The 14,305-nt window shown below is 42.6% G+C and overlaps 1 protein-coding gene across 4 annotated transcripts in view; it reads right to left on the bottom strand.

Moving 5' to 3' along the window:
- Window positions 1-921: 921 nt before the first annotated feature.
- The window catches only part of usp6nl (USP6 N-terminal like), a 69,849-nt gene continuing 56,465 nt past the window's right edge, over window positions 922-14,305 (bottom strand). For all 4 annotated transcript variants that reach the window (XM_037121931.1, XM_037121930.1, XM_037121928.1 and 1 more), the window contains 9 exons: window positions 11,366-11,473; window positions 10,374-10,483; window positions 9,775-9,823; window positions 9,317-9,437; window positions 8,451-8,545; window positions 8,007-8,072; window positions 7,622-7,721; window positions 7,374-7,526; window positions 922-3,819 (listed from right to left, as the gene is read on the bottom strand). In XM_037121931.1, the coding sequence (XP_036977826.1) occupies window positions 2,210-3,819; window positions 7,374-7,526; window positions 7,622-7,721; window positions 8,007-8,072; window positions 8,451-8,545; window positions 9,317-9,437; window positions 9,775-9,823; window positions 10,374-10,483; window positions 11,366-11,473 (2,412 nt within the window). In that variant the 3' untranslated portion in view covers window positions 922-2,209. The remainder of the gene's footprint in view (window positions 3,820-7,373; window positions 7,527-7,621; window positions 7,722-8,006; window positions 8,073-8,450; window positions 8,546-9,316; window positions 9,438-9,774; window positions 9,824-10,373; window positions 10,484-11,365; window positions 11,474-14,305) is intronic.

Raw genomic sequence — 14,305 nt, 5'->3', positions numbered from 1 at the left:
TGGATACCTCTTGATATTGAATTTTAGTGCTCTTTGTATTAATATTTTAAAGAAAAGTCAGTATTTTGAATAGGTAGCTTAGATGTCATGTGACCCGTTGACTCAAAATAAATGCCATGTTTTTAATATATATTTAATAAGAAATCCTTGTAGTTTTTTCAATAGCTTTGACATCATGGGACCCACTGACTCAAAATCAATGCTAAAATGTCTTCCTACACTGGTTGAATGAGACAGATCAATAATATCGATCAGCCTTTCTTGTCTGGAAAGCTTTTCTTGTTTTCTCCTGGACGATTTTCACTGTGGCTTAGTCTGTCAGTAATTTGTTTAATCTTCTAGAATACAAGTGAAAAATGTCCACTTACAGATGACATTCTCAACGTGTTTTAGCTGATTTACATTCACAAACCAAAAATATTTAATGCAAGATGATATAAACAAGGAGAACCAGTGAATGTCTGACATTTTATCTTGGAAAATTGCTGATAAATGAAACAGCTGACTGAATTAAGGATTATTAATTATTATGAAAAACAGCCAATCATCATATTTAAGAAGCTGAAACCAGCAAAGAACTAAACAAAATCACTACATCAATGTTAAGATCATATAAATGTATTCAGAGTGATGTGTTATTTGTTTATACCTTTCATCGTGAAGTGCTGCAACTTCATTAAAAGGAATATCTAATAAATGTACCGCCCAGGATTCTGCAATAGCATATTCCTTTTAAAAAAATAACCTCATCTCCCATCTTATGTCCTGCAACTTTATTCAGCGCTTCACTGCCCCACTGGGGGGCAGAGTTTCATTATTAGTGGGGATAAAAGCAAGTAACAGCAACTGCAGCAGAAAGAAATCCCTGTGGAAATAACTTTCATGTTCGTGCATATGATAAATCAAAAAAAGAGCCACAGATTCATTTTCACCCCACCTCATTTTATTAAGCAAAGTATCAGAATGGTCTGCAATTAGTCCGTTTTAACAAAAAACAAAAACAAAGATAACTTAAGGAATGTAATGAACAGTACAGCAATACTGTTGGAGAGTAACTGTGTCAAAACCGGAGTATGAAGAATAATTAGAACGATTTTAAATGTTGAAATGTGTGACTCACACATCTGTGATATGTAGTGTGTGCAAAATGTGTGTGTGTGTGTGTGTGTGTGTGTGTGCCAGATGACTCTGTATGCCAGTGGAAGTGCCAGCAGCTGAACAGTAGTTGATATGACAGTGTTGAGAATAATAAGACATAATGATGTAAAGCAAACTTGTTCTGAAACTAGTTCACATCCATCTCTGGCTGCATGTGCTCATGATGTGGTAACAACAGTAAAGCAATTAAAAAAACAAGTTACCAATGGTTACAAGCCATCAAACATAAAAATATATATATTATTAGCCCTCACAAATTAGCTCTATGTCTTGTGTCTCTAATCAGGGTTGGATTTTAATAACTACACTGGCTTCAAATACATGTAAATACCCAATGTACTGTACTTCACGTGTGAAAGAGATCAATTGTACTTCACGTGTGAGAGAAATGAATTGCACATCAGTTAATCTGGACTGAAAATAATCCCTGTAACTGAAAACTAGAAAATAAACAACAAACTCTGCTCTTTCTACAGTGGAGGCGCTTCAAAATTGAAATCAAAACTCACAGTGATCCGTTCATCACTGCTCTCTAATTCTATCATTGGACATAATATTATTTTGTCTGTTTGAAAAATAACATTCACAAGCATATAGAGTAAATCGATCTCTAATGTAAATATCTGCAAGTAACATATAAAAAAATAAAGATGGAAAATAAGTCGGAGTTTTACTCTCTCAGGAGAACGCTCCCCTGCTAATGATAACAACTCAGCATATTAACAAAAACATCCACTGTACATATCAGACTCTAAAAGATATATACTGTCACCTCTCGTTAATGATTTACATCCAAAAATAAAATAAAATCTTCAGTCAGTTTTTTTTTTTCTCTTTTTAAAGTGATCAGTAAAAACGTCAGAGGCTGGTGTGTCCTGCAACATTACGATGCAGCGAGACAGTCAGAAGGTCAGTACTTCACACATAAAGAACAAGTGAGCAGAAACAAAACCCGGTACCTAACAAAGCTAGGACTACTGCTCGTCTTTACCACAGTGTTGGTGACTACACTCAGTTTATTACAGTGTCTCGCCATTTCTTTATTGTCCGATCACAGCAGCATGGACTCCTGCATGGCAAACGCCTCCTGTGCGTGCCTGTAGTGTGGTCCTCCAAACAGCTGGGGGAGCTGTTGCCTCATGACAGGCTGCTGCTCCTGGAACTGTGTCCTGTAGTGATGCAGGCTGTCTGGGTTGTCTGGAAAAGTGAACTCCTGAACCGGAGACATTTGGGCTCGCTGGAAGCTGGGCGAGCGGGGCATCCCACCAGGGGATTGAGGGGGCAGGTCATCGTCCGCCCATGGGATCACCTCTACGGGCCGCCGAGACCCGCTTTCTGGTAGGTAGTGCGGGTTCGCCTCGGCTCTCCGATGGCCCTCGAACCTGTAGTCCACCGGAGCATAGACCTGTGCGGTGGAGGTGAGCTGTTGCAGGTAGATTGGGGTGGAGCTCCCCTGGGATTCCAGCTGCAGGGAGTGCTCCGGGGGGGGCCTGGCGTTACGGGGGTTGTGGGTGGAGCTAGGTGGCGGCTGCCTGCGATAGGTGGTGTAGGAGTTGTTCATGAGAGCCTTCTCTGGGGAAAGGCTGTTGGGCTGCCGCTGGGTGGTGGCGTACGCTCGTTCCCCGTACGCCACACTGGATGGTGGGGTGAATCTGGCGGGCGGACCGTAGAGTCTGTCCTCTCCTCGGTGGTCCAGGCTCACACTGTAGGCGGGATGGAAGATGGGGACCTCTGTTGTAGCTCTGCCGGGGGACTGCTGCTGAGGAGGCGTGTGGTACTGGCTCTGGCTGCCAGGGTAGCCAGCCTGGACTCCTGCTGGACTGTTGTGGGAAAACGGATGAGGAAGTGGATGTTTGGCCATCCTTTGCCCTGATGGGATGGACACGACGCTCCCAGCCAGACTTGGTCCACAGCTGGGGCTGCCCTGATGGAGGGATGATATACTGAAGGGTGTATCACTGCGAGGGGTCCTCATTCTGGACGGAGGTCTCTCAAGCTCCAGGATCTCGATTTCCTGCTCTGGCAGCCCTGGAACGTTGTCGTACTGGGAGGCGTTGGAGCCTCGGTCAGCACCGGGGATGAAGCCCTTGGAGCGAGGCCGCCGGTGGTTCAGAGCACTGTCTTCTGGACTGGAAGGGGCTGGCGATGCTCCTCGGCTCAGCCTGACTTCCCGGGCTGCCGCGGCTTTGGCTGCTTCCAGCTTAGTCTCGGAGGGTTTGAACCAGCGGGGAGTGATCTCCTTGTGAGAGCTGGAGGCTGCGTTGGAGTTGTGGTTGGCGGTTGCGTGGCTCTGAGGCTTCCTTCTATCCACCATGATGTGTTGTGGTGTAGAGATGGGGGCCGAGGTTGGTGTCGTCCCCCTCTCAGGCGTAGTTGAGGCTGACTGCTTTCGCTGCTCGTTGGGGATCTCCCCTGATCCTCTGGAGCGAACGTCCTTCCTTTCAGCCTTGTGGTGGCGGATATGTTTCTCCAGCGAGTCCCGGCGTGACCGGCTCGGGGGCCGACTGTCCCGCTGACGGTCTGGTACAGGACTCGGTTCCCTGGGAGGCTCGGCTGGCTCGGCATGGCTCTGACCGTTGGCCACGTGATTCGCTGCTGCTGCTGCTGCCAGCTCAGGAGGAAGCTGCCCGAGAGGCTTCTTGGGAAACTCATCCTCTTTACCTGCAAGATGAAAAGAGCAGAGAAAACATTAGGACACCATCAGCAAGCAAAAGTGAACGGCGATGGTTTAACACACTGTGTGGCGCTGATTCACATCGGATGAGGAGTCACAACAGGGACATGGATTCATGCAACACCACTGCCATAGAGAGGTCAAAATAAAGGAGAATTACATTGATGACGACACATAATCACATCTCCACAGGCAAAGAGCAAAGGACAGAAATAAAAACATCAGAAATAATGTTTGATATTAATTCTCAGCTCGCTCCAGGGGCTCAATTAGGAAGTGACACTCTATTGAGTTGTCTCTGAAATTATGTCTTTAACTCAATTTCATTAAACTGTACTTAGCTGCAGCAGTAGCCCCAGACTTGAAAGGTCATACAGAAATAATTCTTGATTAATGAACCTTGTTAAATGCACTGAGACTTGTACAGACGGGCATTAAAGCTACAGAAGTATTTCCTCTTCTTGGGCTACTCAGCTTGTACAAAAATTCTATAACCAGAACATGTGCAAAGTACGGTTCACAGGAACATACACAGTGTGCAGACACAGGGATGGTGACACTGGGTGTTGTTGGGGACTGTAAGGGAAAGTGTTATCACCAGTCAGGAGACAGCAGCTGGAGGAAGAGGATGTGCCGTGGTACTGATCCAGGAAGTGAACCTACTGGCACTGAATCCACAAACTTAAGCGTCCGTGACAAGTTAATCCACTGACCTTTTTTCTCCTGAACAAATTTTTTATTTTTATTTTTTTAAATTGGGGGAGCAGTGTTACGAAGTGCTCTTTTCTGGCACCAAAGTAATAGTTATGTGTCTTCTTTCAGGACTTCTTATTGACCAGAGACTCTCCTGAACTGTGCAGACCGTAAACAGATTCAGTTCCTTCAAGTGTTTTCAGATATCGTACAGGTGGGATGATAGTTTACTCTTCCTCTAAAGACATTAATGAATGTACATAGGCAGCAATTTAGTTGGCTAAAAAAGACAGTTGAATAAATATTTTAGTTGTGATTGATGTTTAAAATGTGTGGCAAAAACCTGAATATATATACAACATGACATATCAATCAACAGTATATCACTGACAGAATTCAGCTGTGTGATGTACACACTGGAATGAGCTACTATGAGACTTTTTTCCATATTTTAATGGCTAAAAAGCTGAATTATAGCAATTTCGAATGAAAATTGATGCTCGAAACTGGTGCAGCATGACATTAAATTTGATTAAATATTTATTACTGATGAAAGATCCTCTGTATGTTTATAGTTTGAGCCTGACCTACTTTATTTTTGTCCTCCATCTTCCTCACAAACTCTTAAGTATTGTTTTTATTCCGCACAGCTGGAAAGAGGAAGTGATTTCCGTGTGGCGAAGGAGTGTTTAACACCATCAGGGGTGCAGTCTGTAAAACAAAGGAACCTGCCTGACGTTGCCCCAAGGAGCTGTATTAACAACATGGTAGGATAAACACTGTTGTAGACATTTTGGGATTTTACGGGCCATAAAGTGACATAAAAATGTAAGAAATTTGTCATTGGGATGTTTGAACAAGCCGTGGTTAGTATAAGATATAAGAAAAGGTTCCTTCCAAACAGTCATCTGTTTGTTTCAACACAGTGTGCAGCAACTTTTTGCCCTGAACAGAAAAACATATTACATTTATTGATACTAAATCTCATCAGCTATTGGAAGCCTTCAAAGCCAATATCCCAAATTGGTCTAAACTCAGTGTTTGCAGGGGTTAGGGCTGTAAAAAAATGGAACTAGACACTGACTCACCAAGGAAAGACATAAGAGAGAAAGAGATTCATCCAGCTGCTGTTTGCACAGAGTAAATTATACTGCGGTGGTGGTGGTGAAGGAGACTATCTCTTATCTCCGACTAAATCTGGTAATGTTCAGAACTATAAAACCACCGAATTTTCTCACAGTTCAGCCCAGTGAGACACAAAAATACTGATTAAAAAATATCCCTCCATGCACACCAGCAAGTGTGGCAGCAGATGGTTGTTAAAACAGAAGTTCAACAAAAGCCCCCAGTGTTGGAAAAGTGGCTCATTATCTTGTCAGCGGGCAGGAAAACGAACAGACAGCTACTGTTACAGTTGTGTGGGCTCCTGAAGAAAGGAAAGTTCTGGTTCCCTCTGCAGCAACAGAATTAAAGGCAAAAGTCTGACCAAAAAAAAGTGGCTTCTGCAGTCGCAGAAGACAAACTACTGACTAAATACAGGAAGACGACAGACAAGAACCTGAAAAGGACTGCAGAGGAAAAGTAGATCCAGTCGGTAAATTAGAAATGAAGATATTTTTCTGTGTCTGTATAAATAAATATCTGTACTATAAAGTCGACAATGAGTCAAAGGTCGTGCCGTAACAAAAATGAAGTTAATCATAACAAGCTGCAGATTAAATAGTCAGCTGCTAATTAAAAACTGTGATAGTTTGCTATCAAAAAGACTTCTGTCAGGAAAACTAATTAAGTTCCCAGTGTAAACAGTATGATGCAGTGCCTTCAGTCGCCCACCAGAGGGCACATTATGTCACCTGAAAGGTTGCAGCCACTCTGGAATCAAAACATGAGAGTAAAAAGGTAAAAAAAACAAAAAAACAACTGAAGAAACAAAGACAAGAGGAGAGCAGGACTCCACTGAGCTCTGAAGCATCTGAACTGAGTTACAAATATTGTGGGGGATAAAGAAAACAGCTGGAAGACTAGTTTGTGGAGGAGAGACCGGAGTGCTGTTGGACAGACAGGAGACAGACAGGACGGACGGATTGACTGAAGGGACAGATGGACAGAGACATGAAGGACCAGTCAGGATAGCCCACCGATTACTGTTGTAGGAGGGAATGTGGCCCCCACTCACGGCCACACTTTTGTTGTTGTTGGCTAACATCGTTTGAAAGAAGAGGGAGAGAAGGCAGATTAATGAGGAGACAGATTAGAAACACAGATTACTACTGCTAACACAGCTACAAGCTAACGGACAGCAGGAAGACACAGTTCACCAGGTGAAAGCCACAACACCTGCAGGGCCGTTTATTCCACTGCTGACACAGTTTCTGATTTAATGTCAGAGTGGATCACAGCTGTTCATCACTTCATTTGTGGAGCTGTTTCACAAATAGTTTTACACTTGGACAAATTATTATTTAAAAAAAAACAAAACAATGTTTTCTCTGAAATTTTAGGATTACTCCACATTTTTCCTCAACTAACGGAAGACTCTTTGAGTGGATGAAACTTCAGAAAGTGGTGAAAAATGCCCATCACAGTTTCACGAATCCTGCTTTTAACAGCTCTTTAGTCGAACACTAATAACTTACAGTGTGATTACTTGTTGTAATAACTATCAGTTCTGAAATTTTGGATCAGATTTGAAAATAATAAATAAGAACAGCAGAATCTTGCTTCATAGATGTTTCTCTGTGGTTCTGTTGGAGTCGTGCCACCACAGAACCAAGAGTCGGTCAGAAGTGTCCCTTCTCTGTATGATAGTAGCTGTAAAGTGTCCATGTGTGTCACGCTGTATCAGTACCTGGTGCAGGCAGTTCCAGCTTCGCCCTCCTGAGCTCCGTCATGGACGCCTGAAGCTGCTCGATCACAAAGTCGTCCTCGAAGAAGAAATCTTTGGACAGTGACGCCTGCAGAAACTCCACCAGGTCCTCCATGGACAACTTCATCAGGTGCTCTGAGGAAGACAAACACACATCAATAAGCCTTTTTTTTTAGTGTTCGAGAGCCGGACACCAGCTGTTACCACTGTGTGGAGTAAAACATGCTTACTCTTGTGCAGTTTGAGGATGGTGTAGGACATGGCAGGCAGCAATCTCTCACCCTCCAAGATGTAGATGTCCCAGATCCTGAGGGTGAGGGTGAAGGGAGTCTGGACACAAATAGAACAAAAGGTCAGAGGATCACCTCATTGTTTCCCCTGCAGCTTCTCGTAGACAGATATATGTCTTCAGCTCACAGTGGCCACAAAGGACACATTTTATATTTCAGGCCATATTGGAGTTCTTTCTTCATGATTGCATGATTTCCAAACAACTGACTTGGGAATCACTGGACACTAAACATTAAATGGAGGCTTACACAAAGAAAATCTTACAATCTCCTTTAAGAAAACAGTCCCACAGCAGCAGTTTTCTGAGGCGGCTCATATACTCACTCTGTCCAGGAAGCACTGGAAGAACCACTTCATGGTGTAGAGGCTGGTAAACACCTCTTGGCTGTCCTGCAGCAGCACAAACAAACCCAACAGAAAATCTATTCAGTGCTCTGAGCAGGAAGTTACAGCTGAAAGAATTTATAAAATGTTCCCGTACTAAAATGAGTAAAACATAAAGCTTGTTTATCCTCTGTATTTTCCAGAAACATTCACTGCCAATCAAAAGTTTGGTGTCTTACTTTTAAAGAAAAGCACCATTTTATTCAGTTAAAATACAGTAGTATCTCAATAGATTCACAGCTGGATTCATAACTGATCACTTCAGCATTATTTCACAAATAATTAACTTGTGATCTCAAGATAAAACACTGCAGCAGTCTCTACTTCTCTGTCATTCAGCACTTGTTGCATTATTAATTGCGACAGTCGTGTTCTGTGTCTCACCAGGTGCTGCTTCAGTTTGGGCATCATCTTCTTCAGGATTCGATCGTGGTGCTCCTGGAAACGCATCAGCTTTGGGAAGCCGGGGACGAAAAACCCTACAAGGTGAGGAGAGAGCGACGGTCAGGTCAACTGGGCCGACTCTCTTGCTGTCTTATGATAACATTCTCCAGCTGTATTGGTTCGTCTGTATTTCTGGCCTCCAGGACCACAAACATGTCGCTGTGATTATAATCTATAAGACTTATCCCCGGGTATCCTCATCTTGTTCTAATGGAGGTTTTAAGGTCAGTTGCTGCAGATTTATGAGCTCATTGCTGCAGAATGTCCGCTCGCTCATTTGTCCTCCTCATTGAAGCCTTTTTGTTGATACGCTTCATGTGACCAACATTCACAGGATGCAGCTGTGTTGTGTTTTGGTTGCAGTTTGTCTGAGTCGCAGTCGTTTTGTCCCCTGGAAGCTTTTCAGAAGCCACATTATCAAGATCATTTTATACCAATATATGTCGTGCTTTATGAGCCTAGTAAAAACAGATTGAAAGAGTTTTTGCTGTAGGCACATTTTAATTTCTACTGACACAGTCGTATAGTTGTATTTCCTAAATAGTGTATATAACCAGCAGTTAAACTATCGTCATCTCTCTCGCTCTTCTTCCTTTTCTCCCTACTTAGAAGACAAAATTGGCTCATCATGAACCCACAAGTAGCTGTTCTAGAGTTTCAAATTATGTCCAAAGAAACTTAAACATGTACTTTCCTACATTTCAACCTGGCACATGGCTGAAAAAGATTGAGGTATACGCTACTAGAAGAGCTACAGACACAACCAAACGTCCCGTTTCCAGTAGAGTGGCGAGTAGATGTGTTACCGTGCATGGCGTGCTTCTGCCCAGACAGCAGTCGGACCAGCGCCCAGAAGGCGTCCTCTTCATTCATGTAGATGAGCAGCAGAGCTGTGATCTGACTCATGCCCTGGCAGTAGCCCACCTCCTGCAAACACACAGTCGGAGTGACGATGATGAGTTCATTCCTAACTGCCCGATTTTCTCCTTGAACGATGTCAATTCTGTAGTGTAGCATTCAAGTAACTACATCAGCTACACAGATGATCCGTATCATAGGACTTAATGTGATATATTATTACATCTGTGCTTTGCGTTTGCTGGGAAACATGAAACCCAGAGTAACAGAATTGAAATCCTGTACTTCAACAAACAGACACTCGAGATCTGCATAAAAAGGCTCACAGACAGATGCTGCAGCCCACAAAGAGTAAAAAGCAAAGTAACCTTCACACTTTGCTGCAGACTGAGTGCGAGTGACTCACCGTGTTGTACATGGAGTAGGCTGTGAGGACGTGGAAGAGAGCCTGCTGCCTGAGAACACAAACACAAAACCACAATTACCACGAAATGCTGCGAATAACACAAGAGTTTGGAGCCGGCAGCATCATTCACAGGTCTGGTTCTGTATCCAAACAGCAGCTCCTAGTTAAATTGTCTTTAATCTCCGGGGGAAAATAAAGGAACATGATGTACAGTATCTTCTTCACTTACGAAAATGAAAGGTTGAATATATTTCTTAATATCAGACCAGTGGTGTGATAAAGTTTAGTTCCTGTATCGTATATGAGAGCAGCGACTCTCGGCTTTAAGTTTAGATTCTGTCAAACTGACTTAACAGAGCAGAAGTCCAGACCCAGAAAAAGGGAACATGAGTCTTCTCACTTCAACACTGGGAACTCTCTGAGGCTTCAGACTGTAGGAATCAGTTAGTGAGCTTATGATTATTTACACTCTGTGTTTAATCCAACCATGAAAACATCTCGTTAAACAGGAAGTGATGCGTAGATTTTTCTAGAATTAAAAAAAGAGCTGTTATCATTGCCAGGTAATTAATTGCATGAATTTAGTTGGAGACACGTACTTGACATCGTAGCGGTGCATGAACATGATGTGGTCCCTGTAGGTCCGGTTCACGTCCAAGTCGATCTGACGGATGTCCGGGGAGACTCCTCTGGCTCGGGCCTTTAGTTTCTGTCATCAGCAAGAAAACAACAACAACAAATCAGTGATGGAGGAGAATTCAGACGCAGTATCACAAACACGGCCATGCAAAAGAGTTTCACTGGCAGATATTAGTCTGGGAAACATCGACGAAGTCTGGAACAAATAAACTACACAGATTGTTTCATGTGATAAAAACTACAAGCAGTACTGCACCTCAGTTTGGACCTTTGTTTAGTCTAATTATTGCATCTCTAGTTGGTAAATTACTGTTTAAACTAGACATGAAGTGCTGAAATATATAATTACAGAAAAGTTTTTCAGTTTAGTAGTTTGAGTGAAATTTAACTTCTAAAATAACTTAAGATTGAATACATTTTGTTGATTTGAATTTTATTAAAAATGTAGCTAGACATGATTTCCTCCACTAAGTGTGTTCTGTTAGTCTCACATGATGATATTTCAGGGTATAAGGTGGGAGAAGGAACACGTACCGTAGCAGTTCTCAACAGTCACGAAAGATAAAATGCATTATTATGGGCACAGCTTCCTGCTCACCAGACAGAACATTTCCCGTCTACAGTAAATCTTTTCCACTTGGTTTGCTTGTTCACTGTATGTGCCCTCAACTCATAATTAGAATACTTCCCCACAGCCACTGAAAGGCAGCGAAATATTGATCCCGGCAGCGAAACTTTCTAATGAGATCCAAAGTTTGTCTGTCGGCAGAACAGAAAGAAACTTTGCAGCGTGCAGAAACACACAAAACACAATTAAGCCTGCAAACCCACATCGTGCCCACAATAATTCTGGAGCTTACTGAAATCAAATGAAACCAAGGTGTGTGCTGGCTGGAATCTTTATCAGGCCTGTGCTGTAATGAAGTAAAACTAGTGTGGGAGAGCTCGGCACCTCGTAGAAGTCTTTCTTCTCCTCCTTGATCTTGGGAACGTCGAGCAGCAGGCACCACACCTCCCCTCGGAGCTGCAGGGGAATTCCCTTATAGATCCTCCTGACCAGCTGGAAGGAAACAAACAGCAGGAGGTCTTTGTTGGAAAAAGGCCTTTAAAGAGGAGCCAGTGTGTTCACCTCAGATACACTCTCGACTTTTAGAGCAGAGCAGAGATGGCGGTTTCACTCTGACAGGCATTTCATTAAATGTCAGATCGGAATGGTTCTTTCCCGACCACAGAAACATGATATTAAAGACTTGACCAAAACAGAAATGTTTCTCAAAGCTTCACCTGTGGAAGTCCTGCCTCCTGGATCAAATGTTTAAATGACAAGATATCGCTTACATCTTTTGTTGAGTTGTGTATTTACATTATTGCAAATATTTCCCAACAATGTTCAAGAGAAATCTGTGATATAATCAAGGAAACAGCGGACTTCATTTGGTCGACTGTCGCTGAGTGCTGAGTTCAGTCAGATTTGACCTGAATGAAAACAGATTCACACAACATCTGAGTTGTTGCTGCTAGTTTATGGCGAATCTACAGTAAATTAATTTGGTTGTTGTGGCAAATAAACAAAAAATGTTCACGTGAGCAAACACAAATTTAAACAACCACTGTTGCTGATTAAAATCTGACTTGATTCCTGATATGACGTGACAAATGTTCTTGGACGAGCTGATGCTTAAAGTTTTATTCCTGTTATGTTTAGTCGTATTCACAGACTTTCTTCACACTATCCTGGAAGTAAAGCGACAGGAAACTGAATGGAAGGCAAATTACCTGGAGTAAAATTAAAGATTGACCACAGTAACTAGTTTATACTGTTGTATCCACTAACACAGATCCTTTAAAAACACATTTCAGAGTGCTTACAGGCTGCACTGTACAAAAAGACAATTAAATAAACACATTAATATGATGCCAGTAATGAGATGAAACGGGCAAAGTGAAAAATCCACAGTTTAATCTGTTCAGAGGTTGTTGCTGCCGGCCACAGAGATGCAATCAGAGCCGCTGAGAGTTGCCAAAAAAGATTCAGAATGGAGAAACCCATCAACTGAGCTGCACTCATCCTGTCAAAGATACAAACAGTGTATGCATGAATGTACTCCGCACTCTCCCCGAGCGAAAGCAAAGGGCTTTGGAAGGTGAACCGCGACCATCTGGCTGGACGAGCTCCAGGAGAGATTGTGGGCAGAGAGAGAGAGACTCAGACAGACTGCTTTGCATGCAGAACAGTCCAAAGTAATTCAGCGTCCACAAAGAGATGGAAAATCAGTCGGACTCCGGGCGAGGAAGATTAAGTCTTAAAACCCAAACTGCTGGAACAGCAAAGCTAATCGGAGCAGTGAAGTCTCCGGCTGCTGCTATTAAAACCCGACCGGGCGGAACAGTTATACAGCAGATATGGAGGTGTTGGGACTGTAAATGTGTGTGTACCTGTCAGGTGACTGACGGGACACAAATGAAAAGGACGGTCGTTCTGTGAGGAGAGCGAATTCACAAAACATCCTGCAGCTAAACGCAGCTGCTGCTGCAGGCGGGTCAGAGCTGACGTTAGGAGTCCTCAGGGTGTCGGTCTAAAATAATTCACAAGGCGGCAATTAAGTCGCTTCCTACAGTTTGGGGAAAGAGAAATCCAACATTTACTCGTCATTTCAAGTGTGGCAAATCCAGACGAGATTTAAGACAAAACTACGTCTCTATACGATTATAAATCTGAGGCTTTGTCCTTTGTTCCACACAGATACGTTCCCTAAATCGGTTTTATAAGTTTATGTGGCATCATTTGCTCGGATTATGTGATCTGATCTTGTGAAGTACTTAAATTTGTACATTGATTTAAAGGAAGCTGTACAATAATGTGCAAATTAGAGAGACAAATCTAATAATGAAATACAGAGAGATAAAAATGTGGCTGTAGACTCTGTTACAGACTCAAAAGTGCAAAATGTACTCTTGCATGTAAACATCAGACTGTTTTTAACATTCGTTAAATTCTGCTAATGAAAACTGTCAGTCCGTCTAATTTAATTTGTCCCTCGGGCTCCCGTTCATTGATGACATCATGATTAAATTAATTTATTAAACATTTTCAGTTTCAGTTTCAGTAGAAGTTGCCCTCGGCTGTTTTTAGGACCTCATTTTATAAGGAAATTGTGAACTTTTACAATCACGCAAGACGACCCCCTCTGATAAGAAAATGAAAACGGCCTCAGGTCGTTAGAACTGCAAGTGTTTCTGTAACATCTGTACAACTTTTATGATCATATTTTATATATTTTACAAGTGGAGGGAGTCGGACTGATTTAGAGCTGATGAGGAGTCAGAAGTTGGAGTGTGTGAAGCTCATGATGGATGTGTGTGGTTGGTGGTTTTCTCTAGTAAAAGGCAGAATGCTGATTAATGACATTTGGTTGTGTGTGTGTGTGTGTGTGTGTGTGTGAAGTATCCAAAGCCTACACTTCATCAACCTCTCCCACCACACTCGGGACTCACTAGTTTCTAGTGCAACAGCCTTGTAATTAGGCTCTGATGAGCGAGTCAATGAGAGCATCTGTTAGACTAATCATCCTTTGTGTGTGTGTGTGTGTGTGTGTGTGTCTACGTGAACACGTGTGTCAACATTTACATTTCTGTGAATCTGTGCAGTTCTACTGTCTTTGTTTTAATCGTGTACAAACATACAGATCATGTTTCAGCTGATTTTCACCACGAGTTTGTCCTCAAATATAAAATCGTTGTTTCCTGCTGCGAGAGGAAACACTCTGAATCTGCAGAGACTGATTTTTTTATTTTTTAAGATTGTTACCAGGAGCGTAAATGTTGCTACTGAATCTACACACGGACACACCGGTCAGTTCGGAGGAGACACGACACCTCAGATCCTGCCAGA

The sequence above is a fragment of the Acanthopagrus latus genome, chromosome 14, assembly GCF_904848185.1.
Source record: "Acanthopagrus latus isolate v.2019 chromosome 14, fAcaLat1.1, whole genome shotgun sequence".
Classification (NCBI taxonomy): domain Eukaryota; kingdom Metazoa; phylum Chordata; class Actinopteri; order Spariformes; family Sparidae; genus Acanthopagrus; species Acanthopagrus latus.
The sequence above is the reverse complement of the archived record's forward strand: the minus strand, read 5'-3'. Positions and strand labels throughout refer to the sequence as shown.